Source organism: Tinamus guttatus, unplaced genomic scaffold, assembly GCF_059628265.1.
Source record: "Tinamus guttatus ecotype Peru unplaced genomic scaffold, ASM5962826v1 Tinamus_guttatus_pri_ptg000143l, whole genome shotgun sequence".
In the NCBI taxonomy this organism is placed as follows: Eukaryota; Metazoa; Chordata; class Aves; order Tinamiformes; family Tinamidae; genus Tinamus; species Tinamus guttatus.
In genome coordinates, this window is record NW_028288677.1 from 540722 (window position 1) to 567652 (window position 26931).

The following is a 26931-nucleotide window of genomic DNA, read 5'->3' on the forward strand; positions in this document are numbered from 1 at the left end:
TTCCAGCAAGGTTTGGACCTCACTCCGTTGGGAAGGAGAGAATAATACGACTTTTTCAGAGAGATGCTGCCGTTTAGGTCTTGGAGGTGTGGGTTTTGCCCACGCTGCTTTGAGTCAGAGCAAGGGTAGGCTCTACCCACTGCTGCAAGTTGGCCCAAAGCCCATCTTTTTCTGCCACTCTTGTTTACCCATTTTGGTATCCCACCAGCTTCTCCTGCTCATGAAAATGAAAAAAAAAATTTTCTTCCTACAGAAATTCTGTTCCTTGGCAAATTAAAGCTGGCACATCCAGCTCTGCCTCAAAGCCGCTTACAGAAATGGCATATTTATTACTGCAATTAGTTATTTGCTTATGTAGAAGACCTGTAAGGTTTATTAAATTGGAGATCCTCTTAATTCACAATGAAACTCTCAAGCATCTTACTAGATACTCAGTAACCGGGTACCTAATACCAGTCAGTCAGCCAAAGATGTGTTTATTTAGGGATATCAGTGTTGGTGAATGGCTGTTTTGGAAATCAGGTACTTAACGAAGAGCCTAATGTAGAGTTTAAAAAGTATCTTAGGCTCCTGGCCCTGGAAATCTCTCCTTTTTAGGCCAAAGAGGAGTAACAAATAAGATACTGCATCTCCCAGTGATTACTAAGAATTAGCAGGGCTCTACAACGGGGTTTAAGAGGAGATAATCACATATTAGGTCATATATAAAGTTCAGGTTTTCAGTTAAAAAGGCTGAAGTGCAGTTTGGAAGCACATGTGAGATTTGAACGTACACACACGTGTGAAAACACACACATATGTGCATTCACATATGTGTTATCTAGCTGTTAAGGTGCTTTCCTTTTTGTTGCAGGCCAGAGGTGCCGATATCCCTGACATCCCCGGGGAGCTGCCGCTCCGGACGTGTGGCAGCACAGCAAGTATGAAAGTGAAGAACGTGAAAAAGTAAGAGCAGGTTCTTGGCTTTTCCTTCGCCTTTGAAAGGAAGGGCTGCTCCTTTTACATTTTGCCCCATACCTGTCCTTTGAATGAGTTTTTCACTTTATTTTTTAGGGTTTTTTTTTTCTGCTCTGATATCCGATCTTTTTTCTTTCTTTCTTTCCCTGTGGGCTCACATTCTTTAACACTCTCTCCCACAGAATGTAAATGAACTTGCTGTGCTTGTAGTAAAGGTTTCTAGCCCCAAACCTGCCAAAAGGCTCCAAAATAATCGAAATTCCTCGCCCTGCCTTTGCTAATAAGGCTGATTTGAGGCCTTGCAAGTGCCCAGGCCTGCTCTGGGCATTCACATCACCTCTCTGCAGTGCTGTGAGGGAAATGGCTCTTTGTTCTAGTGCTGAGCAGCCAGATGCTGCATCTCCCTTCCCACTTCCATTCCCGTGGGAAGAGGGAGCTAGATAATGACAATCTCATTGGCTCTCCACCAGCAATATCTATAGGAGGCTATAATAGCTTCAGCAGAAGCGAGAGCACGTTGCAGAGCCAGAGGATCTCCCCGTCAGCCATCGCTGTAGCTGGAGACACTCGGGAATAATTATGCCTCGCTTCTGAATTTTACAAAGGCAAAGGATAAATAGCGTTTGTTCTGCACCCTCAGATACCTCACCCCGGGACTGATGGGCTGTGATGCCTTTCACAGGTAAAGTGCTGCTTTCCTACGTGTCTCGTGTAAGGCTGCTCACTTGCGCTGCCAACGCTGCGTTTGGGAGGGCACAGCGGCTTCTCCCTGCACCCCTCCTCACAGGCACGAGCCCGGGTGGCGATCGAATGCCACGCAGCTCCCGAAGGCTGCAAAGCTAAAAGCCTCTTTGCCGTTTAGTTTTCCTTCCTCCGCGGTGTCGGTGCCTCGTGTCAGCAGCCCCCTCTGCTTCCTCAGCTTCAGGGGGAGCCCGGCCGCGTTGTGGAGCTGCGTTTTGGGGCAGCGCTGGCTGGCGAGCGGCGTCTCATCCCGGGCTTTTCCTGTGCCTCAGGTTGTCCTTCACCAAGGGGCATTTCCCGAAGATGGCCGAGTGCGCGCACTTCCATTACGAGAACGTGGACTTTGGCAACATACAGGTGAGTTTCACGGTTCTCTTGCCTTCCAAACAGCATCGTGGTCGTCTGGCTTGGGGGAAGCTTCCAAAGGGCTTTTGCAAAGTGTTCAAGGATGGGAAGTTAAAGCCACAGGGTCTCTCTGTTTGGAGCTGTTGGATGTATTGGAGCAGAGCGTGTTCCCAGCTGTGTGGCCACCCCTTGGCGCTTGGAAAGGGATTTTATTTCCATGGGATGTGATGATGTCACTGCATCCAACAGTCATCACTGAGCTGCCTGTAATAACTGCATATGTGTTTTAGCTTGTGTGTGTGTGTGTGTGTTATCAGCTCTGCACTGTGCATTGCAGCAGCTCAGTCGCCAGAATATCCCCCCAAATTGCTCAGAGTTGCTTTTCCAGAGGGATGCAGGCTTATTCCCTTGTGATCCCTGCAACAGCAGCATTTCCAGTGAGCACTACCAGGGCAGAGCTGAGGAGCAGGAACCCCTGCTTGTGATCCGGGCACACCGTGTTCCGCGCTTCCCAAAACAGGGATGCCTCCAGAAAGAGGCTACAACCTTTTCACTCATATAACATTACCTGTAACACAGAGTGAATTATTTACTGCCTTTTATGCTTCCCTACTTGACAGGCAAACAGAATTATACATCCTTTTATTTTCCCTCTTATTTTTTTTCTCCCCAATCTCTGGAAAATTCCTACCGGGAAGGTGTGCTCTGGAGTTTGAGTCCTGTTTAAAATCAATCCCTCCCTGGGGAAGGCAGTCCAGTTGCAGAACATGAATAAAAGAAACAGCAAAGAAGTATCCAGGGTTAATGCCTAATTCTACTTGGTGATATCCAAGTAAAGGCGAATAGAGAATAGCAGTAGGCTGAAAAGATGTAAATGGCACCTAATAGCAAGTTACTGCTTTGCATCTCACGGGGCAGTGGGTGTAAAACTCTCCAAATCTATTCACTGTTAAAAATTTGCATGGTAGAAATGCAGCATTATCTGCCTGATAGCGTCGGGAATTGTGTAACGCTGTCTGTTACCAACCTGGCCAGCTCTCAAACTGTTTGGTAACGTCTGTGTCACTTATAATATGGTCTCGTCGTGCAGTGCGTGTTAATATCCTGGCATTTCACATTAGGAGATTGTCTGAAATGAACTCTGTGACACGTATAAAAATGGCTCCATTCTCTTACGAGGTGCTTTTTGGCCTGTTTTCCTCTTCCAGAGATGCTCTGGGCCAAATTCAATTTATTAATACAAAGCCACCATTACTTGATTGCTCTACAGGGCACCTTAATGTTCGGTTAAGCACCAAACAGGGAATGTGAAGTCCTTGGGGTCTCTCCCAGGTCTTCTGCTAACATTTAACACCTTCAAGCAAAAAACCTAGTCATGTGTTCAGTTAAAGAAGCCCCTAAATTATAGCAGTGTGACTTCAGAGAGGGTGTTTAGCATCCAAGGCAGCTCGTTGAGTTTAAGCAGGATTTCAAGGTGTGCCAGTGCAAAAGCTCGATTCTTAGGGGTCGGGGTGTTCCTGCACTAGACATTGCAGCACAGACAAGTTATACAAAGTGGAATGATATCAGAAAACACACCAAGAGAGGAGGAAACGCGCCGTAACGCGTAGTGACATTGCAGGAGCCTTGTCCTGCCCCGTGCACGCGCGCTGGCTTCGCCGCAGCCTTCTAGGAATAAAGCCAGGAGCAGCGGATACGTCAGAGCGGGGCTGGATCAGCCTTCCCGGGAGATCCTCCCCTTATCCAGCCTCGCGAGCGGCAGCAGCCCCTTATCAGCGCTCGGGAAGCGTTGGAGGCGGAATCGCTTCCGGCGGCGGCCGCCCGGAATTCCCGGCGGGATGCGGTCTGAGCCTGCAGGAGGGTTTTCCTGTTGGGTTGTAAGGGCTGGAAGCGTCGCAGAGGTCTAGGAGCAAAGCCTTTGGGAAGACCTTCTTGGGGTCGTCTTTTGGCTTAATTTAATTCTGTCAAAATACCCCCTGGAAAGGGATGGGAATGTCCTTTGAAAGTCTCTTCCGTTAATTAATATTAATACATTTTCTCACTATAACACACTGCAAAGGAATTTTTCTCTTCCATCTCCAGGTGTGTTAGTGTCTATTTGTCTTGCTCTGACATGAAATCTTCCCTTTCTCCACACCAAGGCCTCCCTCTCTCTCTTCCAGATGGTTTCTTTCCTGTTGCCTTCCAAAGTGGTAGGGGATGATGTTGCAAGGGCTGCTTTAAGGACGTGGGTATATAAAAACAACCGTGTTCATAATGTATGTGGAAACTGTTTCTAATAACTTCATAATTCCAGCCACAACTCCCTGAAAATTGACGCAGCCTCTTGCCAAGATCAACAAATTTTGAAAATTCGGAGGCCAAGCTTCTCAATGCCCCAAAAGTTAGGAAAATAGTCAAGTAAGTTCACCTCAGTTGCTGGATTCTTATATTTCCCAGTCTTGCTTCCAGCTTGCCACTAACTCCTCCAAAGAATTCCTCCTGGCACAAGATCACACCTGTGAGATTCCTGTTTTTTGGTCCTCTTCCAGGGAAACCGGGAGAAATTCCTCATGGGTTTAAAAGAGAGGGATAACTTCATGTACAGAGGTGCTACTAGCACATTTACTCTTTATTTTACAATTGGGCACAATTACATTCTAATGTTCCAGATTCACATCAGGTGTCTTATCATTTGGTGCAGCCCTCCCAAAAAGTGGCAAAATGCCATTTTCCAGCAGGCCCCTCCGCTGTCCCTGCCTTCCTCATTTTGACTATTCCCCCTTGTGCAAATTGGGATTAAACTTGTTCAGGCTTCAGTATCTGAACACAGGTATCTTCTACTCGTTGCAGGCCAAATATTTTCTGGCAGGGCCAAAATTATCCCAGGGAAATCGGGGCTTAGTTGGCTCCTCTTTGCAAGTGAAGCCTTCTGGCACTCAGGTTTGTCAAAACTGACCTCCTGCAGAAATCCAGATTATTTTTCCCACCTGCATTCAACACTGAAGATACAGCAAGAGTATTTGTGCAGCTTAAGTTTTTACACAAAAAGAGACCATAAAAAGCCCCACTGTTAACTTTGGCGTCGACCTGCTGCTGTCTGCTGCTATCGTAAGTCGTCTTTAGCACCATGCCCCAGAAATGTAAAAAAATAATAATAATAATTTTAATTAGTAACTGAAGAGAGTTGTGTCGGAAAAATTCTCTTCCTGGAGGTTTAATGACTTGCAAAAGCAGGAAGATCTGTTATGTGTATCATTAAAATATATTAAAAATTCAAAAATAATCCCTGTGCTCCGGGAAAATAATCGCTATTTCACCAGCATTTTATACTTGCAGAGAGAATTAAAACTCTTACACTTATATATATAGTAACTCCCCCTGTTAAGAAGACTGCTGTTAAAATACAACACACTGTGGCACTCGTAGATCTTGTGTGCCAAGAAGGGCTGGTTTTATTAACCAGCAAACTTGGTGGTGTTCTCATGGCTTTATAGTGACGAGGTGGGTTTGTGCCCTCCTGTGGAGGGGAGAACACAAAATTACTCAATATTTACTAAATTACTTGCCGTGTGTTTTCAGGTATGTATTTTCAATACATATCTTCATTTACTTCAAATACACACCTTTATTTACTCCAAATAGGATATGTCTAGATAGTCAGGCTTTAAAATGATGGATTATGGACAAAGATTCCAGTTTTCATGCTGAAGTAGTAAAAAAAAAATATATATATATATATATTTTTTTTTACAATGTAATCTCATGATTTTCGTTCGAAATTCTGGTCAACTAAGGAATAGTTCTTTATGTGCCAAGTCCTGCAATAATTATAGCTGCAGCCTGGAGTGAGCAGGGAACCCAGTGGCAGCTGGAGCCTCAGAGAAGACGGATTTACATGGAAGAGGGTGAGTCATCCTATAGGGACATCAGGGCTGTGGAATACTTAGGCACTGTGAGGCTGAGGAGGAACCAAGGCCCCTGCCACGACCCTTGTCTTGTGGCTGGCTCCAGGTTTGATCCAACATCAGGTTTTTCCATTTGTCTAAAGGGCAAATAAGACTCAACTCAGTCTGGGAGCTCTTCCCGGGAAGCCAGTGCTGAGGCTAGCACATGAATTCTGAATTATTGATGGATTTTAGCAGTTACTTGTGCACTTTGAATATAGACAAGCTCTATTGTTTTTTATTTCCCCTGGTACATGAGCTCTGCATTTCTTCAGGCTCTTTTAAACCTTCCTTTATTCCTCACTTTCTAGCTGCTTTAAGCTAAGGAGAATTTAAACTCGATGTCCTTCCTTGAGCTGTGAAGATGCTCAGCCTCTCCCATCTAAAAGATCCCTAATAAATATGGAGCCACAATTCCTGATGGGAGGTGGGAAGTGGGCGTGCAAATTCAGGAGCTCAGAGCTCTCCAAATGACGCGTTAATTCCTGACGATGTTTATCACAAAAGACACAGGTGATGAAATATATGCCAAGTATCTGCCACGCAGGGAATGACTTCAGTGCCAAAGCCTCAGAGAGGAGGACGCCTCTTCTTGGAGGTTTTAAGGTTATCTGCGAAGCTGAAAAGCAGCTTTATGTCCCAAATCAATACGAATCAATCACCAGACAATCATCAATACAGAGAGACATATAAATATTCAAATAATGATCATCTTACTCTCCTATAATGATAAGGAGAAGAGAATAATCAGATGAATAAAACAGACAAATAAAAAGCCATGCTCACAATCTCCAATTTGCATTGATGATGTGGTTTGCTCACTTTGCTCCAAGATAGCTGGAGTAGAAGAGCAAATTTGTGCCCAAATAACATTTTTATTGCCTTAATTTTTTTTGTATCCTCCATTTCTGCTTTTTTAGACCTGTCCACTTGGAAGGTTACTTCAGATTTCTCCTGAGGAAGTTAAGTAGAAACCTTTTAACAGGATTAAGTGGTGAATTAAAAAGCATTACTCATTCTGCTTCTTTCTTTTATAACAAGAAAAAACTACAACCCTTTCTTACCTCTAAAGTGGGGCCTTGTCCTTCATTGCCTGCCCTGCTACCGGGAGCTCTCTGGAAGTAGTAAGATATTTTTAAGATTAATTACCCATAATTACTATTCATTCCCAGAGAGGCCAAAAATAGTAATTGCTTCTAATTGCCCCTGGTTTTTTGAAGGCTGTTAATTAGGAGTTTACCTGGTTATATCCCAAACTTTGCCACCTTTACCTGTGATCTTGTCCGAAGTCCGTCCATCTGTGTGTGTGTGTGTACATATATATATATAACTTATGTGTATATATAGTTGATCTTAGGCTAGGTGATCTTTTGTGTTTCCCTGCAGACTTTTCTTTAGACATTTGTAATAAGAGTAAATCCCTTCCTGAAAGGGTTTGTGGATTAGTTAGTATTAGGGATCCCGAAATTCCTGGAGAAAAAGGGGGGCAGTTGTACAGCGCTCCATGACTCCGGAGCTTAAGAGCAGCAGCGGGAATGGCCAGCGTAGGGCAGCAAATTAACAATCCCAGATCCTCGTTCGGACACGCCATGGAGTTGCTTTAAGCTGGTTTTGGCTGTTGTGCTCTGAATCCCTCCTATAAAGTGGTGTTTTCCGAGGGCCGCAATTCCCTGTTGGAATCCCATGGAGCGCGTGATTCACCGCCCGGGCCAGAGAGGAACTGACTCATGTTCCTCGCTGGCCAAGGGTGTCAATCCAGGGTGTCCTCCGAGACACCCTTCCAGCTTGATTTATATATCACTTTTTTCCTCGTTATTGTGCATTAAACAGTTGAATCATCAAGCCACGTCGCTGTGAAGTCCGCAGACGTCTCCAGCGAGGTCTACAGGGTCCCACCTCTGCTTGGAGAATGAGGGTGACACAGGAACAAGGTTGGGATGGCTGCATCACCAGCCCCCTTTCCAATGTGACCTGCGTGGCTTTTAAAAGAAAAAGAACCAAAAACCCCTTCCCTGAGCTGCCATCTGGGAAATCTGAAGGTTAAAGTATTCGCTTCAGGTCTTTCTCTTTAATCTTCTGCCTCCGGCGTCGGAGCACAAGTTTCAAGAGGGAAAATCAAACAGGTTCAGAGCTGTCTGGGACCCCTTATGCAGGTTTACGTGTATTTATAAATTTAAGGGCAAATAATAGTACATTTAAGGGTAAATAATAGTACATTTAATTAAGTAAATCTATAAATTTACTATTTTTTTGCTGCTCTTCAGTGGCTACCATACAGGAGCAGCACTCTCCTTATCTGCAAATGCATTTTTCTTCCTCCCCTGAGACTCTGCACGTATATATGATATACTGCCCTTGCCACATGTCATAAATAATCTGCGGCAGGCAAGTCAAGGGGTAACCCCTGTGTGTACTTGTGTTCTGGAAAATACAGTCTCATGATTTCTATTTGGCCTTTCTGGGTCTATGTAATGCATTTACATATAAGCAGGGGAAAAAAAGCCAGGGTTAATGAAGTGCTTATAGTTTCTGGTGACAGAAAATGTCAGAGGTTACACTGCCTCGTGCTTCGTGATACAGCCTCTGTTTATGCCATCCCATACTGTTTTTTTTATATATGCACCACGCACACACTTAATTTTTTGATTAGTCATAAAATCGCAATTAATAATTAGGAGGGTGCTTCTCGGTGCCATCTTACAACTTTGGTTTTCCAGCACGGACATTTCCAGGTTTTCTACAATAGCTTCCAAAAATAGTATTAAACTCAATCCTAAAACCAGCTTAAGAATCTGGGGAGTTTACAAATAAACCTCATTTTCAGTTAGAGGCTCTTCTGTGGGAGCCTTTTTCAACAGCAGTGACGACCAGAAGCTTTGTGTTGGTTTAAAGAAATTTGAGTTTTTCACATATTTGCTGGAGACTTAAGGCTTCAACATGATTGTTTTTATCCTTTCTCTGGCTCTTTTATTGTAGAACTGAAAATTGATGACAGAAGTGTCAAGGATTCTGGTTTGAAAGCTGCATTTTTGCAGCTTGGTGTGTGCTGAGTGGTGCCTTTCAGCAGCAAAACCTCCGATAAAACATCTAACTTCCAGTCTCTTTTTAAAGATTTCCCTCCTTAATTTGGTTTAAATAAAACCACAGTTCCCACTGAGTTTAGGTATTTATGTATTGATGCCCATATTTATACCTCTTAAAGGTTTAACATCTCTTTTTTGGCAGAAAAAAAAGATGCTAATACTCAGATTAAAGCTGTTAATCCTGTTTTCACTATTCAAATCAGTAATTCCTTCAAGTTCCTACCAGGATCTGGCAGGAGAAACTGGTCTTATCTCCCTGTTTGTGCTTCCAATCTGCCCCCAGCCCAGCTATTACGCAGAGTTATCTTAACTCCTATAGTTATATACCCTGGCCATATAGATAACCATATGGTTGTGCTCGGGAAGACTTCTCTCATGAGCTGAGGGTAATTTTTCCAAATCACACAACTCTTTTAAATGCCATTGAATGCTCGCACAACTATTTTAAATGCCATTTTTTAATCATAAATACGCTCAGGCCTTCCTACACAAGGCCTAATTGTGTCATGTAACTGTATAATTACAGCATAATGTGAGATCTCATATAAAAGCATAATATACGTGTAGGAGGGAGACTTTTCGAGCGCTTTGTCTTGGTTTATGCTCATCCTGTAACTAGTACAAATGTTCCTCTTGGATTCGGGCAGGGTTTATTTTCGCATTAGGGAGGCATCGCTGGGAGCCTGCTCAGCTCCTTAGCCTCCTAGTTCATCAGGCTTTGGAAAGTCGGGAAAGCAGCAGGTTTGGGGGGAAGGAGCGGAGGCTCGGGAGGCCCTGGAGGTTGGGATCTCGGTGTTAATCACCCTGGGAGTCACCCCGCTCCCAAAGGATGTGGATCCCTCCGCGTGTCGGCGGGGATGCGGGGCCATTAAGCAGAGAGGTCCCTCGTGACACTGCGGGCGCCTGAATCACCCCCCTTATCTAATCACCCCGGCTGTAACGTCGCTGGGGCTGCCCGTGGGGCTGGCGAGGGCGGTTCATTAGCAGAGGTGATTTGCTTCCCGTGCCTTAGACCTTCCCCGAGTGCCAGGAGCCTCTCGGCCGCGTTTCCAATTCTGCGCCCTCGTCTGAGGGGGAGGTTGCCCAGACACCCTGGGGCACCCCTGCCTTCAAAGGAGAAGATGGTGGCGGGAGTAGGAGCCCTACAGGAGATACCTGCTGGTGAATCCTGAGTTGGGAAAGACACGAGCTGGACCTTGAAAAATACGGGATGGGGAACGTGAGGAGCCGCAGAGACGAGCGGGGTCCGTGCGCCAAGAGTTACAGGGGGAGCGATGCTCTCTTGGACCTCTTAGACTGACGTTTCTATGCAGCATCTGGCCAAGGTGGGTCGTTTCTGCTCATTTTTCATAGCAAAACTATTTTTAAAACCATCGGTTGCTCTGTGTACCCCTGCTCTTCGTTTTCCACCCTCCCCAGCTCCAGAGTGGAGCAGGGGAGGGAGCTGCTTCCATCAAGTCTCTTCCTTGCTTTAGCACCCGCTCAAACAAGTGCGTGAAGCTCCTTATTGGGGAGCATGAGGATCTCACAGCTCTGCCCTGGGTCTGTGCTCCCTTAAAATGCTCTAGGTTTAACCTGCACGTAAAGTGGGGGCTCTAATGCCCAATGTTACACAGCCTGCTTTTAAAAACGTTGCCCATTTCCCGTTTCCACGCTTGCCACGTCTCCTGTCAGCAACCAACGTTGGGATTTAGCCAAATAATAACTAATTTTCCTGTTGAAGTCGTTCTCAGAGGTGGTTGCAGCTACATGGATTCTGTTTTTCCCCTCACTCCTTTTCTGTCATGAGCTTCGTCAAATCTTGAGCAAATTTTTGCTCATATTTAATGGGTTCTGGAGCTCAGGGAAGAACCCTGGGTCGTAACTAAATTGCTGATTTTAATGCACTTCCCTTGAAAGTCAGCATTTTTATGAAATCCTGTGAGCAGGAAGATAAAAAGCGTATATCTCTTACAGAGCTGTTAAAAATTCATATTCACTGCCTTGCTCTTTGCCTGTGGACGGATGCATTTCTCAATAAGCCTGAACGATAACATATTATAGGTTCAAGCCGGTTTATAACCTTAAAATGTGTTGCCAGAGTGTCAAATGAGCCTTTTAACCGTGATGGGCGAAAATTCAACAGCCAGCCCATTCCTGGGGCGGGCAGCACGAGAAAGGGCACTTTGATTTCAAACAAATAAAGCAAAAATGCAGCTTCCCTTTAAGTGGCTCTTTGTTTGTGCCTGAACACCCCGAGCAGCCGGATCCCATCTCCGAGCTCTCCATTGTTCGGGATCTGCAGCTTTTGCAAGGGAATGGGACACACGAGCATCGCTTTTACAGGCATCTTCGGTCGTGCAATGCCCTCTAGCGAGCACAGGGGTGAGGAAACCCCGCTCCAGTAAGTGCTTCCTATGGATTCTTAGCATTTATACATCTCTTAAATTACATTAGTGGTTGTGGAGGTGAGAGAGTGACCCAGGCAAATCCAGGCCGGAGCATAGATCCCATCCCAAGCTAGAAACCATCTGATTTTCTTCTTTTTGGGACTGCGGCAGCCAAAATGTTTAATTCTAAATAGTGCCAGAACAGTGATTTGCACCAGGAGGTGCTGCTTCATTTTAGGCTCCAACCAGAAAGGCAGAAACACTCGGGAAAGGTACCATTTTACTGGCATCCCAGTAAAAACATCCTCATCTCTCCCAGTAATGTGTGAACCTCAGCATGGCAAAGAGTGTCAGAGAGCATTAGTTTCTGTATAATCCAATTTTGCTTTCTATTAATTGCAATATGAGACATTAATAGGGTGTGAAATGGAAATAGAGAGTGGTAACAGCAGATGCCTCTATTTACACATGTTAATCAGCACAGACTCTAATTAAAAAAGCAAACTGAAGCCATTCATACGCTTTAAAATGCATTTAACTGGGATCCTTGGAAAATGTGCTGCTTTGCAGCTAAGTGCAAGGTCAGCAGCATAAAAAAACAAGTATCCAACATGCCAGGATCCTCGCAGAGCCCTAGAGTTGCTGTGTGTTAGAAACACCAAATGAGGCTATGGAAACCCCTCATTACACTGAGCTAGTACCGCTTTGAACAGTAACGTGGAAAATATTTATTTTTCCCTTTTTGATTCCCATTTTGTGGGAACTGGTGTCGGAACGGAGCTTGGTTTGCAGCTAGGAGGGTTTTTTAGTTAACTGTTTAATTCAGCGGCGGGGTTGAGGGGAGGGAAAGGAACCTGCACCTGATTTTGCTTGTGCTGTAGCTGGTAATAGGAACATTTCTGAATAAGAAAATAAGTCGCTTCTTGCTGAGATGTCATTTTCACGTTTCTCACGTTTCCCGGGTCACTCGAGGACTCTCTTTGCCTTTGCAGATGCCTTTCTGCCTTCAGAAGTGATTTTCTTCCCTGTCACTTTCCCTCATAGAGAAGGGGAAGCCCAGGTGCGATACGGATTCGGGAATGGCGCTTCAGACGTACAAAGAGGGCTCTTACTACAGAAAGACCCCTGAAATGTGTGAAAAAAGAGAGTTTTCTTTAAAATCAGGGCAGAGTTGGGCACCAGACATGAGCTGGGGAGTCCCTAGTGTGTGTTAGTGACACGAGCCGCAGTGTTAATGCTACTAGATGCCTATGTGACCGTTCGCTGTCACCTCGTGTGCCCACCTGGCAGTGCAGGAACTTCAAACAGGGGTAAATATATATATATATATATATATATGTATAGAGTAATGAAACGTATGACAGATTCCTGGCAGATTCAGGGTCACCTCCTGATGCTCTGGAAAGACCCACGTGCAAAATGCCTCTTTCTGAGCAGGAACGAGCAGTTCTTGCTGCTCTAGGGCTCGCAGAAAGGCTGTGACATCGCAGTCGCAGCGTGACCCGGTGCTCAGTCACGCTAATCCTCCTATAAACGCTTAAATTACCACACGTGCTTAAAATCAAACCAAAATTGTGAGTGAGGAGAAAGAGGGGAGCGGCTGGCTCTGCTCAGGGCTGCTCCAATCCTGTCAGTGAATAACGACCTGCAGAAATGCATTTTGCCTGCTCGGGCCGTTAACCAAACGGAGGATTTCCACAGCGAACTCGTCATCGTGGCAACGGGGAATCCGCCCAGGGAACAGAGCGCCCTTGTGCCGGGCCTCGCATCCCGCCTCCCCGCGCGGCGCGATCCCGGCGGGAGCCGTGAGGCGCCGCGGGAGCCGTGAGGCGCCGCGGAGCCGCGTTGGGCGCGCGGGGCGGCGGCGGCCGCCTCAGCGCGGGCCCCGCGGCGCCGCGTCCCGCGGGGCCTTCCCCATGCGGGAGCGCGCGGCCGGGAGAGCAGCGCCGAGCATGAACCGGGCGGCGCGGCCGCCCGCGGCGCCTCACGGCCCCGCCAGGAAGCGGCGGCACCAGCGGAGGCGGCGGACGTGGGGAGTTTGAGCGGGTTTTTTGGAGCGCGGCCCTGTCGGAGCTGATGCCCGGGAGGTTTTTCCAAGGAGCCGCTGGGAAGCGACGGAGGGACGCGGAGCTGCTAGGCCTGGGCTAGGAGCCCCGCGCGGGGGTGAGTAGCGCGCGGCCTCCGGGCATCCTCGCGCCGCCCCCGGGGGGTTTGTCGGCATTTACGTTGCTACCGGCACGATGTTAAAATAACAATAAAATAAAAATAACGGCAGCCGGGAGGATTCCTTCAGGGCAGCGCCAAGTGTGGCGGTGACAGCGAAACGATGGAATCGGATGGTGATTTAGCAGGCAGCGGTTTCTTTGCAGGCTGGAAGCGGGGGGATTTACGGTGTTTTTGTGTGAGCTCGCGGATTGCAGCGCTCCGTGGTCGGCAGGGCCCTTCCCGACAGGACCCTGTGGCCTTTGGGAGCGTTTTTGCAGGGAAGTCAGCGTGGGAGCCGTGTTGCTGGTGTATATGGAATGCACTGAGAGAGGGGCTAGGAACAACCCAGGGGGGTTTCTCACCTCAGAGGAGGTGAGTGGCTCTGCAGGCCCTTTTTTATTATTTAATTTTGGGGAATCTTTCACTGATTACCAAAATGAGATCCCTCTAACACCATTTACTGCGTTGTTTACTACTAAACGTGTTCCAAACAGCTGCTAGTAATACCCGGAACGCTTGCATTTTATGAGGTAGGTCAACCAGCAATTTCTTCGTAAGATCAAAATATTATAATTCACTTCCTTTTCATTATTCCTTCCTGTGTCTGTCTTCAAGACCGCCTGGAATATAAAGTAATATTTATTGCTTAAAAAAAAAAAAAAAGGAAAGAAAAACCCCTGCCTATCCCTGCTGTAGAAACATCTGCAATAGGCAGCTAAGTTGTTACTAGATTGCAGGATTCCCAGCCAGTAAATAATTAACTTGCTCTAAGTAGCCTTTCCTTTCCGGACTTCCGAGGAGCAGCTTTGCCCGTGTTGCTGCTTCAGAAGTTGCCCTTTTAGCCCTCGGGGCTGCTCTGAGGTGGTGCCAACAGGTCCAGGACACGGAACGATGCCGAGTTTTGCCCCTTGCCCCACGGCTGCAGACGGGACACGCAGGAGCTTCTCTCTGCCTGCGGAAAGCCGCGTAATTTGTACCCAGAGCCAAAGCAGGGTTATTTTTGTGCCTCGGTTACGTGGTCCTCCCTGGCCTAGCTGCTCTCCAGCGCGTGGCAGGGCTTCTCCAGCGCCCCGCTCGCCTGCTGCGAGACGGAAATTCCTCATCCGCAGCCTTTCCATGGGGCTCCTGGTTTTCCTGCCTGATTCCTTGCAGTGCGCTGCAGCGTGTTGCTTTGGTGCGTGTTTCTCCTCCAGGTTTTAAAAGCAATGAATTCCCAGGAAGCAACTTGGGAAGTTCTGCAGCTTCAGGGCACAACCCCCTGACAAGTTACGTGTTGCTGGCATCGAAACCTCCGGAATTAGAAGCACAGAGTGAGGAATTGAAAACCCTGCTCCGCACAGGGTGTCTTTATTAACAGCAGATATTTTAGCTGCGTGAAAACATTCTGTTTCCAAACATGAAGAAGTTGTTTTTTGCCTAATGCAGTCCCCAATGGCTGCATCTGAGAAGTTTTTATGAATATTTCATTGCTCGTGGTGGAGAGTGACCTTCTTGCACATTTAGATGAAATAAATGGATGAGACCATATGAGAAAACACTTGCTACGCAAGCCAGGGAAATCTGGAAGAAGTCTCTCTGATAAAACTCCGTGAGATTTAATGTCTCTGCAAGCTCAGGGATCAAATATACTTGGCTTAAGAAGAAAACAAACTGCAGCAGTGTCTACATAGGCAGTCTACGTTGTCAGCTCGTCCTGGGAAAGGGGCTGGAAGTTTTTTCCAAGCCAGACGTTGCAGTAAAGAGGCAAGTCACAGAGTGCTCGACCTCACTGAAGACCCCAAAACCAAGGAAATGGCACCAAAAGAGCCCTGATCTTGTGTATCTGAGGCATGTGTGTAATTTCCCCTCTACCACTAGTATCCTCCTTAACATGTTCCAGCCTTGTTTTCAATTGTGCCATGTCCAAGCCATGGAAAAAGAGAGATCTTCATGGAAACTTTTTGCCCTGTCATTGCAAAGCAGCATTTAAGTTACTTGGGCAACCTCAGCTCCCATATTAGCAAACTTATGTGGCTGGAATTAATCCCTGGTGCTTGAACACGGTTTTATCATACACGATTCACAAACCAATGTGAAAGAGGCCTGATAAAGACATTTATGCCATCAGAATAATTGCCTGGAAAATGTGTCCGTCCGTGTGAAAAAGGTTTTCACTTTGAGTATAATAAAATAGTAACTTCAAAGGTACCAAAAACCGGTTTTTTGAAGGTGCTCCATTAGCCAGACTTGATATAAATAATGGATTGAGGTAAATGAAGATAAAGTGGTGCTTGAATCACCAGCCTAATTTAAGAGATAGCAAAAGTAGCACCTATTACTGACGAGACTAGAGCTGAGAGAGGCTTTTTCTTAACAGTGATTTTGCATGTCTGACTTTAATCAGTATTTAGGCATTTAGCTGCTTCAGGATTTGTCCCAAAGATATTCAGGCCCTAGATTTTTCTTTATTTTTTTTAAATAAAGCAGAGAAATACTTAACGGGGAAAATTAGCCTCATGTTTCTTGCTCTTAGCCATCAGACATACTTTTCACCCAATACCCGCATTCCAAAGCGATGCAGAAAGGTGGTATTTGCCCTGTGGTTTCTCACTCCTCTGGTTTGCTCAACTGCACAAACATCGTGAGCTAACGAGAGGACAGACACGAAGGAGACATTGGAAGTGCAGAGGTTCAGAAAGAAGGAAAAAAAGTATTTCGAATTATTTCTAATATCGTCAGGAAAACTAGCAGATGCAACAGTGGTTTGGAAACTTAATGAGCTTTTGCTATGGCTCAGCTTGAGAAATCTCAGTCGCGTGTGTCTGGCTGCCTCTGCCAGGGAGCAAACCTTGAATTCCATCTTGGAAAAATGTGAGAGGATGGATGACCAGGTTTCCTTGGAACAATGACACGGCCCTTGCCAGGAAAAGCATCAGCCTTTCCACGGCCCTGGAGCCGCTGGCAGAAGCGGCTGCTGCAGCGTTGCTGCCACCTCGACCCATGTGCTACAAAACCGTGAGTTTTCGAGCAGATTCCTGAGCGTTTCTCCAGTTTATTTTGTTGCTGCCCCTCTCCCTGTTGGAGGAATAATGAATAACTCACCCTCTGCAGGAGGCTCTGCTAATGACCATCCTTATCTGCTAACTTACTTGGGATGAGCTGCTCTTCCTTGGGGGGAAGGAGACCAACTGAACTTGAAGTATCTGCAAGTCCCGTCTGTACTCGTGACCAAGAAAGTCTTGGCCAGGCAGCCCTGCTCTTTTTTTGGCAATACATCCCTAGGAATGAGCTCTGCAGTTTAGTTTTGTCTTTCAAGTTACCAGGGCGAAGCTGTTTCTATTAAATTGGTTGACACACTGAGATCATGGTTGTTGCTTTGGCCAGGCTCCTGCTCTTGGAAATCTTTGGGGCTATTTCGTCTGTTCTAGGGAGACATCGTTCCAAAATTATAGCCCTTACTGATGTACATGTTCCCTTGGAGGAAGCCCTGTAAGCAGGAAGGTTGTTTTTCCCTCTCCCCTGCTCCTTCCCACAGTTATAAACTGTTTTCCAATGAGTTTTTTAGTACAGGCTGAGACTCGGTCTTCCCTGACACTTGCTACACGTACGGGAATGAAGCAGTTTCCCTGGAAAAAGCCTGTGCTGAGGTTGTGTGGATGTGTCCTGTATTGGGTGAATGAAGCTCTCTTGCTTCACGACACTGATATTGAGAGATATGTTTTATTATCTAGCAAATAATCCTGGGAGGAGGAATCACTGTTATCACCTGGATATTTATGGGGATACTTTCAGTGGCCAGTTGATTTGACAGACCTGTCAAGGTGGGTGTTTAACCCCTGCCTCGAACCCATCCCCTGGCTGTGAATCCTCGGTTTCTGACCCGTATTTTTATTTCTAAACTCTCAGGTGAGTTGCCAAAATGCAGCCAGATTGTAGAAGGTCTCCGCAAACGACGAGCACTGACTATTTTCTGTTTGAGAGCTGCGGGCAGAGGAGCCCTTTGCTCCTTCCCGGGCGCTCGGAGCGCGCGGATGCGGCTCTCCCTCCTCACTGACCTGCTCCTTCTCTCTCTCTCCTCCTCTCCCGGCTCCAGCTTTCGCTCCCGGAGGAACAGAATGAAGTAACGAGGAACGGCTGCGAATCCAAGGAACTCGTCTACCTTGTCCAGGTCTCTTGCCAGGTAAATACCAGGGTTTCCTCTACCCTCTTATTTAGCAGACTGCACTACTTTATGGTTGGGAACACGGCCTTGTGGTATTTTGCTGCTGCAGGAGCTTTTTTCCCTACGTATTCCCTAGCTCCAGGAGAAGGAGGCTGGCTGTGGGGCTGTGTCCAGCTAATTTTTGAGGAAAAGGGCTGTAACTCCTGCCCAGCTGCTGAGAGGTGTCCAGCACCTTCTTCTTCAGGGCTTTACCAAACTAAAATCGTTGGGATTTGGCCTCATCCCTTTAAGGGGTGGACACAGCATAAGTCACTCCCTCCTTTTTATTTTCCCAGTAATCCTCTCAATTAGCTGGAATTTCTCCCTTACCCCATGCTTGGGATTCACCTCTCCTTCCAGCCTGCATCCCTGTCATTCAGATGCTCACAAAACTCATGGCATCTGGATCCAATGAAAGGCATGGAAGGAGCAGCGCAGCTGAGGATCATTCCCACCATGGAGATACTTCACCCCTGACATCTCAAGGCCTCTCCTAATGTCCAGGGAAAGATTCCCTTCTGTCACGTGTCGGATACCAGAGGTGTCGGGCTGGATTTGGCTCCACGGTGGAATTAGAAGGGAGGTGTGAAATAGCTCATGGAATGATAGTGCAGCGGGGAGAGATTTTGGCAGGATGCATCTGTATCGGGCCAAAAATATTGAAGGAGGGAGGATTAAAAAAAAAAGCTGTAAAACAAATTTCACTTTGATTGCTGTTTGGACATGTCCCTAGCTCTGGTGTTCAGCCTGTTAGAGCAAAAAATGCTGGATTTCTCAGATGGACTGAAAGGAAACAAATTCTCCTGACTGAAGCTGAATCCATATAAACTAAAAGGCTTGAAGATACCAAGACTTGTTGCAAGAACAGCTAGTGAGGTGCCAAGCAAGGGCATTTGGCCATCCTGGTGATTTCAGGCCACAGATGAGCTGAAAAAAGGGGGTTTTGGGGCTGAATGTGCTACACCTTTGTGCCCGCTTCGGCCTGTGTGCAGGTACAATCTGTGTGTTGTGTGGTCCCCAAAAACCCCTCTCTTTTGTCAGTGCACTGGGCAGCAGGCAAGGAAACCAGGCGTTTGAACATTAGACTTTTCCAATATCCAGCTCAGTCAGCTCTGCTTGGCAGGCTACAATTAGGCAGTTACGGTAAGGAAATTCTATCTCCCTCTTTCCCATCTGTACGTCGAATTTCAGTGGTGTAAAGAGAATTGCTGTTTGCTGACTGTTTTGCTAACCCCCCTCCCCCAGATAAGGCTGGAAAAAAAGGGAATTTTTGAGCTGTGTTTGCAACACGTCTCTGCAAGGGCTTTACAAGAATTTACAAGGTCTGCACCACGTTTAACTGGCCTTAAGAATAAATCAACGCCCAAAGAGCCAGAGAAAGGGTGAAATAGGTTAATCCGTCCATCGTGTGGTCAAGCTGGCTGCAAAACTGGAAGGTGGTTGCAGTAATAAGAGCTTCAAGGGCCAAGGAGAGAATTCCAGGAAAAGATAGGGTCCGAGTGGGAAGAGCAGACAGGATTCCCTGTCCTGGATGCTTTGTGGGGTGGGAGGATGGAATATATTTTCACAGAAGCGAAAGTTTGGGGCTACTCATGTCAAAAACATGGTTTGCTGGTTCTGTTTGCCTGCGATAGTCTGTCCTAAAAACCACAAATTGCTTGAGTTAAACCCTGGAAATCTTCTATAGAATTTCTCTTTTTGTCTTAAGGGCCTGTTTAATGTATTAATAGCTCGTGTGATTGGCATTCAAACACCTAGAGAGCAGTTATTGAGCACTACATAGACTCCTGGGAGAGGCAACAGCTCTTCAGGCGGGCGGGCTCGAGGGAGCAAATGCTAAAACACACACAAATATCCGTGTGGATATATGAAAATTTGCATCATCTGCATTAACGTGATATATATATTTCGTGTGAAATCCCTACCCCTTGTTCTGCAGAGTCTCTTACCTGATTGCATTTTCTGCCTTTAATTTTTGAAGATTTTTTCCCCCTAAAAGCCCACGGGATGAGCAACAAAGACCTTTGCTTCCCCAAACCACCCCATCCCGTGGGGCTCTGTGCTCAAGCAGTGGATCCTGGGTCATACCCTACACGCCGGCGATAAATACAAATGAAGTGACAATAGTAATTGGGGCTAATAAAGAATTTATGAAGCTGGCAAGGAGCCCACAAAGGGCTGTTTGGCTCTGCACAGAGCGAAGACGATGCCAAAGCCCTGGCAAGGTCGCGGCTTTGAAAAGCTTGGGTTCGTTCCAGGCTTTTTCAAAGCAAAATAGCAGCTGGAGGGAGGAGAGGAAACAGCGTTGACTTATATCACAGCTTGTCTAGAAACCTTTAAGAGCTGCCTAATTAACATCTATTCCTCTGCAACTGTGCTGGAAATCCTGAAGGATGAATTCATTCATGAATTAGGGTGATGTTCATTAAGGACAGGGCTATACCTCGCTTTTCTCAGGAGCTAATTCAGATTCAGCAATACCAAGAGATGAAAAGCTGCTCTGCTTCTTAAGCTTTGTTTCTCAGACTACAAATGACTCCTCAGAATAAAGCGCAGAATCACGTGGATATCCTGCCATGCGAGTTTTTTTATTATTATTATATTATTCTGAAGCAGTCAAAGCTTTGAAAATTACACGGCAGTTTGTTCGTGTCGTGTCCCTTGGGCGTTTCGCCTTCCGAAAGAAAGCTCCGAATGAGCCCAATCTTCCCGTATCCCAGCGTGTTCCGGAGCGAAAACGCGGATCGCTGGCGAAATCCAAGAGGACAGGCTGGCACTTTTGGCTCCTTGCTGTGACTGATGCTTTTTGGCAGGGCTTCTCCCGGGCCTCTGGTGCTTTGCAGACAAGGCTGGGCCCAGCCACAAATTGAGGAGAGCTCTTGGCTTCCAGGCTCTGCCCCAGCACTAAGTGTAAACGCGCCAAGAGGAGCAGCTTATCCTCAACTTTACTTGTTTTACAGCCTCTGCGAGAGCCGCGTTTGGTGCGAGGCCAAAGCCAGAGCTGTGCTGGATGTGCCTGTTCTGCTGCGCTGTCCCGAGGTTTCTGTTCCTTCCAGCCTTCCCTGCAAGGCAGACAGCCCTTCAGGACAGGCAGGCCAAAGCACATCCAGCCCTGCAGGCTGCCACCGGGCTGTCTCACAGGGCCAGCACACGCTTGTGCCCCAACTTTGCTAAAAAACACAATTTTTTAAACCGTTTTCTCATTTGAGAATGCGGTGTTGACTTTACATTTTGTCATTTACCTTTTGAAAAGACCCTCCTAAGGATGCTGGCTATTAACCATCACCTGCCCTGAAAGTTTGGCATTAAATCCGCCTCCCGCAGCTGCCAGGAAAGCGGCTCTTTTTCCATTTGGCCCCCGCTCCAGCTCCGTTACAAAACCCCTCTAAGGTTTCCCGTGCTTCGTGCACTCTCTAAATAATATTCTACACATTTTTTTTTTTTTTTGCCTCGTGCTTATCTACATTTCCAGACACCTGCTTGCTTGGAAGCAGCGTTAGATACAGCGTGTTTTCAATTATTTCCATGCTTTTAAGCTTTGCATTGCTCTAAACGCCGTGCTCCGTGCGTGCACTGTTAGAGCTTAGCACTACGCGCTGGCCGGAACACCTTGCGCTGCCGAGTGCTTCATCCACAGCTAACGTAGCCTTATTTCACTCCGGTGCAAATTCCCTCCGAGTTTTCAAGTCTTCTCATCCCCCCCAAGTGGAAATAATACCCCAGCAGGCGTGAAATCATCCGAGACGTTTTGGTAAACAGCCTTAAGCCCGGAGAAATCCACCTACAGCACCAGCTAAAAACACTTCCTGCGCAAGCAGCAAGCAGTGGATTTTATCAGGCCCCTTCTCTGTTTTGACTGAATTTCTAAGCCGTTTTCCAGCGTGATTTGTAATAAAAAAGGGCCGAAGGGTCGTGCTAGAATAACACACACAACCTAAGACCCAGACAGCTGTAACAGTCACCCACATGGCAGAGCGAAGCTCTCCTGGTGGATGCAGGCGTTTTTCCAGCCATTTAATACTCGGTATTTTCTTACTGTAGGGTCAAACCGAAGTGACTTTTGCTCTAAACTTTCATCTCGGTTCCTGGTCTCGGTCTCCGGGTGGACTGGTGACGTTCACCGGAGCATCCCTCTGATTTCTCTCAGGAACTGAGCTTTTGAACCAGAAAGGCAAGGTCTGGGCCTGGCTTAAGATAAATAAATCAGAGATGCTGTAGGGAAAACACGCTCAGACCGTGGGACAGGAAACTGGTGCGTGCTGGAAGGTGCTTTGATGGGCAAAGAAAGGAGGCCTCTCTGGGCAGATTTGATGGATTTTGCCAGAAATGCAGTATTTTACTTTTTCCCTTGGACACGTGTAGGTTTTTTGTAGCGGTCAGGCGAGTGGTTTCAGAAATGACGGAGCAGAGGTGCTTTTTTTAACTATGGGATTGAAACTGGAGAGGACTTTTAATCCTTGTTTAAAGCCTCGCTCCTCAATTTGCTGCTTTTCCCTGCCCAAACAGCGCAGCAACGAGCGGTGCCACCTCTGGGTCCCTCTGCACCATCCGCGGCCGCAGCTTCAAATCCCCGGCTCGGTGGAAGTGAAATCATCAGTAATCTCTGAAGGGTTTTTTTTTAGCCTGACATTTCTCCTTGCTTTGAGAATGGGGAGGAAACAAGCAGCTCTGTGCAACGTGCCGAAATCTCAGCAGGTTTTTGCGCTGCTTCAGTCCCACGCAGCTTGCTAAGGCGAGGGAAAGTGGAAGATGAGCCGGCAGCGAGGGTGGGAGCGTGGCCAGATTGGCTGTTTTGGAAGAAATTCCATGATTGCCGCGGTGCTTGTCAGTGCAAACGCTTCTGCTGAACAAAATTGCAAAAAAACATAGATTCTGGCTTTTGTTCTGGGGGTTTTAGTGGTGCTTTTTGTTTAGAAATGGGAACGGATGGGACTTTAGCATCCCGAATGGTAAAACCCACCTGGCAGCAGCGATTCCGTCCCCCCCCTGCCGTGGAAGTCGGTGGCCCGGCCGGTAACCGGGCGCCCACGGAACCTCTGCGGTTCTAAAGGAAACAACCCGGTGCCGCCGGAGCACCGGGCACAACCGCCGCGTCGGGCAGCGGGCGCCCGCGCCCTGCGCGAGCCGGAGGGCAGCGCACGGAGAACCTCCGACCTAGGTGAGCCCCCGAGGGTCCCTTCCCACCTCAGCTCCTCCGGGAACTCGCCGACGTTACAGGTTTTGTGTCTCCTGAGGGAATCTGCTCCCCGCTCTTCGGGCTTGTGAAATACAGATGATTTCTCGCGATGTGAAAGCAGGGTTGAGGGGCACAGTTCGCAGCCTGGAGTTGGCTGAAATTAATTTGACAGACTAGAGCTCGCAGGAGCTTGTAGCTAAGCAGCTAAATGCCTAGTAGCTTATAGGATTTACATTTAAAATTGCCATAGAGGCTTCAGATAATAATACAAAAGTGACGCTTACAGCCTCGTGGTACCCTGCAGAGGATCATCCATGGGAGCACCCAGAAGATTAATAACTGTTACTCAAGTGCTTTGACCTGTGATTTCCTCCATCCTTAGGACAGTTTTCATCCGGGCAGCAAGGATTCGGAAGCATTTTTCTGCAAGAATCGCCGTTTTCCTCCGCTAAACCGAGTTGGTGAACCCGGTATTAAAACGTGGTGCTGTTTTGTGCCCGTGCAGGGAAGGAGCTGGATCGTGAAGCGCAGTTATGAGGATTTCCGAGTGCTGGATAAACATCTTCACCTGTGCATTTATGACCGTCGCTTCTCCCAGCTCTCGGAGCTTCCCCGTTCCGATGCCCTGAAGGACAGTCCGGAGGTAAAGTACCAGCTCGGTAGCACTGCGAGCACAGAGGCACCAGTAAGCCTTTTAGAAGATAGATTTTAGTTTAAATTAACCAAATCTGACCAAATATTGGAGGAGAACAGTGTTTCAAACAGCCCTGCAGACTCTGGGCTGCAATATTGCTTGGTAATGTTGGGAGGGAAGCTGTGGAAAGGCCTCGGTAGGTTCCTTTTTATTAAAACTGTGGAAGGGACGTTGCTAAGTGTATTTTTAAACCCCTCATCTGTTGTTCGAAAAATTCCCGTTTTGCCAAGGGGCTCCTTGGAGTTGCCACGTTCTTAAGCGTTTGCAAGTGAAAATGGCAGCCTGTGTTTTGTTTCAGTGAATGCTCCTCAGATGTGTTTGATGGGTGTCATATAAATGATTTGTTTGTATGGGAAATTCATGATGAGTGGAAGGCTTTAATGACCCTAGACAAGGAAAATTACCAAAAATCTCCATATGACACTATTATCCTTACAGAAACTGCTTCTTTACACAATTTTTGCATAATTTATTGCAACACTGAATGCATTTCCTCCTCCTCCTCCCCATGACAGATACCCTTGCAAAAGGGCACATATTTCTCTAGCTATACCAGTGGGTAAGTGGTGCTAGTTTTGAAGAAGCACCTCCAAAACTGTGTGTTTTCCTCCCCCTTGCAGCTGGTCACCCAGATGCTGATGGCTTACCTGTCCCGGCTCTCTGCCATCGCAGGCAACAAGATCAACTGCGGGCCAGCCCTCACGTGGATGGAGGTACAGTTTGAAGCTCAGGTTGCTCTGTTTCCTGACCCTTGCCAGGAGAGCAAAGTGCCCATAAGTTCCCTCTATATTTCCAGAGAGAAGTACAATCCTTTGCAGAGCTATTGCTGCAAAATCCCGCCCCAAAAGCTTTATTTCCCTGTTGCAGACATGCACCAGGTCTCCAAAAGCGCAGAGCAAGCAGCAGCAGGTCCCATGTCCAGAATATGAGAGCTGTTTGCTCCTTGTGCTTGGATTTTGTCATGGAAAATAAGACATCCTCCTGATCTTCAGGAAGGTGGCAAGTCTAGTGAAGCCAGGACAAACCTAATCAATGCCCGAGGTCTCTTAAGTAATAGGTTGCAGGTAAGGCACACATTCCTATGCCCTTTTCTTTGCCAGGGGAACATTGCAAGCGTGACAAGCTCCAAAACAATTCAAGCTGACTCCCTTACGGTCCTGGTTTGTCCTGTTTTCTTCTCATTTTTCCTCGTAATTGCTGCATAGAAACAAGCAATCTTATCTGCTGCCGTTTGCCCTCGCTGTTGGTTCAGCTGTACAACAGAGCCCGCGTTGTGCTTGCAGAGGGCCTGCTTGTATATTGTGCAGCTGTAGCTTTGGTTGCTCTATTAATGGTCTTGTACCACCCTAAACAACAGCCTTGATTGGGCAAAGGGTGCAGGAGGAAGAGGGCTAAGTGATGAAGGCCACCTGGCAGCGAGGGATTAGTCTGCGTATAAATGTGTGCATCTTGCCTGATGACACTGGTGCATTACACCAGGAATAGAGAGAACTGCTGTTGGGCAGTTGCAAAGCTTCTTTAAACGCTCCTTTATGGACCGAGTGCATTTTCCTGCCCTTTTCCCCACTGCTCTGCTTTTTCCCCACCCCAAAATCCTTGGGGATGAGACAAATCTTGAAAAGCTTCTCGGCAAAAAGGTAGAAAGGAAGTTGAGAGAGGCAAATGAGCCTGCAGAATTTACAGCAACACAGTGGAAGCAGCGATTACAGCAAATCTAGTGCACATGATAGTGAAATTGCTTTGGTGCAACTGGATTTCTCCAGATAAACGTTTTGATTAACCTAGAATCTAACCAGAATTTCATGCGAGTGCAGAAGTGGAGGCTCTTTTCAGGCAGGCTGATGCCTGCAGCGCAGGATAAGGAACCATGTTCTCTTAAAGACACAAATAATCCGACGCTCATTCCCAGTTTGACATCATCGTCCCGTTACCGTGGTGACTCTCTTTGAACATTCATCCATCTTTGCAGAGTTTTTATCGTTATTTTCATGTTGGCATTTGAAGCGCTTGAAGGAAAACAATCCAATCCAGTGTTAAAGGGAGGTGTAAACATCCACTGTCATGTTCCTGCTTGTACCCAGAGATGCACAAACACAGCGTTTTCCTCCTCAGTTACGTGCACGGGGACAGTGGGCCTTGTGAAATGCACTTTGGGTTGCCCTTCCTCTTCGTTTCTAGACGTGCTGTCTCTTGAAGGGCCCCCAAGCTGTGCTGTCTCTGTGCATCAGCTTGAAGCCCCTGCCACGTATGAGCACCAATAACCCTCATCCTCACAGCCGCTTGTCCTCAGCTGCCTCACAGTCTCCTGTGCTCCTTCTTTCAGATTGATAACAAGGGGAATCACCTGCTGGTCCATGAGGAATCGTCCATTAACGTTCCTGCTATCGCTGCTGCCCACGTTATTAAGAGATATATTGCTCAGGCAGCAGATGAGCTGTCCTTTGAGGTAAATAATTAAACGTTCTTTGTTGCCAAATGTTTGTGGGTTTGCAACAGAAATATGTTCATGCACTTTCAGAATGTTTTGGGTGCTGAAGCTTAGGAGACTGGGATAAATACCCTTGCACTGGGCTGGACAGAGGAGTCCAGTTATCTTTAAAATACAGCTTTAATGGCATTAGCACCTTCTGATTAACCCCATCCTGCCACGTATTCCAGTGTGGTCTTTGAGCAGCAGCAGCCCCTGCATAGCTCATGTTGTACCGTGGATTCAAAGTATGTTAAATATGTTCAGGAAGACAGTCTACGTGTGTGTGTATGTGGACACATGCCAATTTAATTAACCACTGGCTGGTTTTACCCAACCTGTGCTCCTGTAAGTGGGTGCAGGTCTAAAACACTTAAAATTTTAAGCATTTCTACTCCTGGAAAAGGTAAAGAACCAGATTATCAAAGACTGTAGGGCTTAGGGGGTGATGCAAAGCTGTTAGGAAAATCTTACCTGATGCAGAATAGGAGCTGCTGGGAAGCAAAGTTACTGAAGATCAGGCTCTGGAATGTCTTCAATATCCAGGTCCCTTGTCTTGGCTAGCCAGAAAGCCATATTTTATGCTCTGATTGCTTGCTTATGTGCAATGTTAGCATAAATGGAGTATTGTAATATTAGACAGAAAAAAAAAAAGTAAAAATGAAAAGAGTTAGTGCCCCAAGGAGCTTTTGTGATCCTAGTCTTAGCGTGCGGCACGGGAAGTAACAATCGCAGTGATAACCTAATGCTGCCAGGGTTTTATTTGCATTCAAAGCCGAGGCAATTAT

The 26931-nt window shown here is 46.9% G+C and overlaps 1 protein-coding gene across 1 annotated transcript in view; it reads left to right on the forward strand.

Annotated features, from left to right (window-relative positions):
* ARHGAP32 (Rho GTPase activating protein 32) overlaps positions 1-26931 on the forward strand; it is a 94243-nt gene that overhangs the window by 37455 nt on the left and 29857 nt on the right. The window contains exons 3-9 of the mRNA XM_088522035.1: positions 854-945; positions 1598-1639; positions 1971-2055; positions 17699-17785; positions 23488-23625; positions 24297-24389; positions 26000-26122. Of these exons, the coding sequence (XP_088378161.1) occupies positions 854-945; positions 1598-1639; positions 1971-2055; positions 17699-17785; positions 23488-23625; positions 24297-24389; positions 26000-26122 (660 nt within the window). The remainder of the gene's footprint in view (positions 1-853; positions 946-1597; positions 1640-1970; positions 2056-17698; positions 17786-23487; positions 23626-24296; positions 24390-25999; positions 26123-26931) is intronic.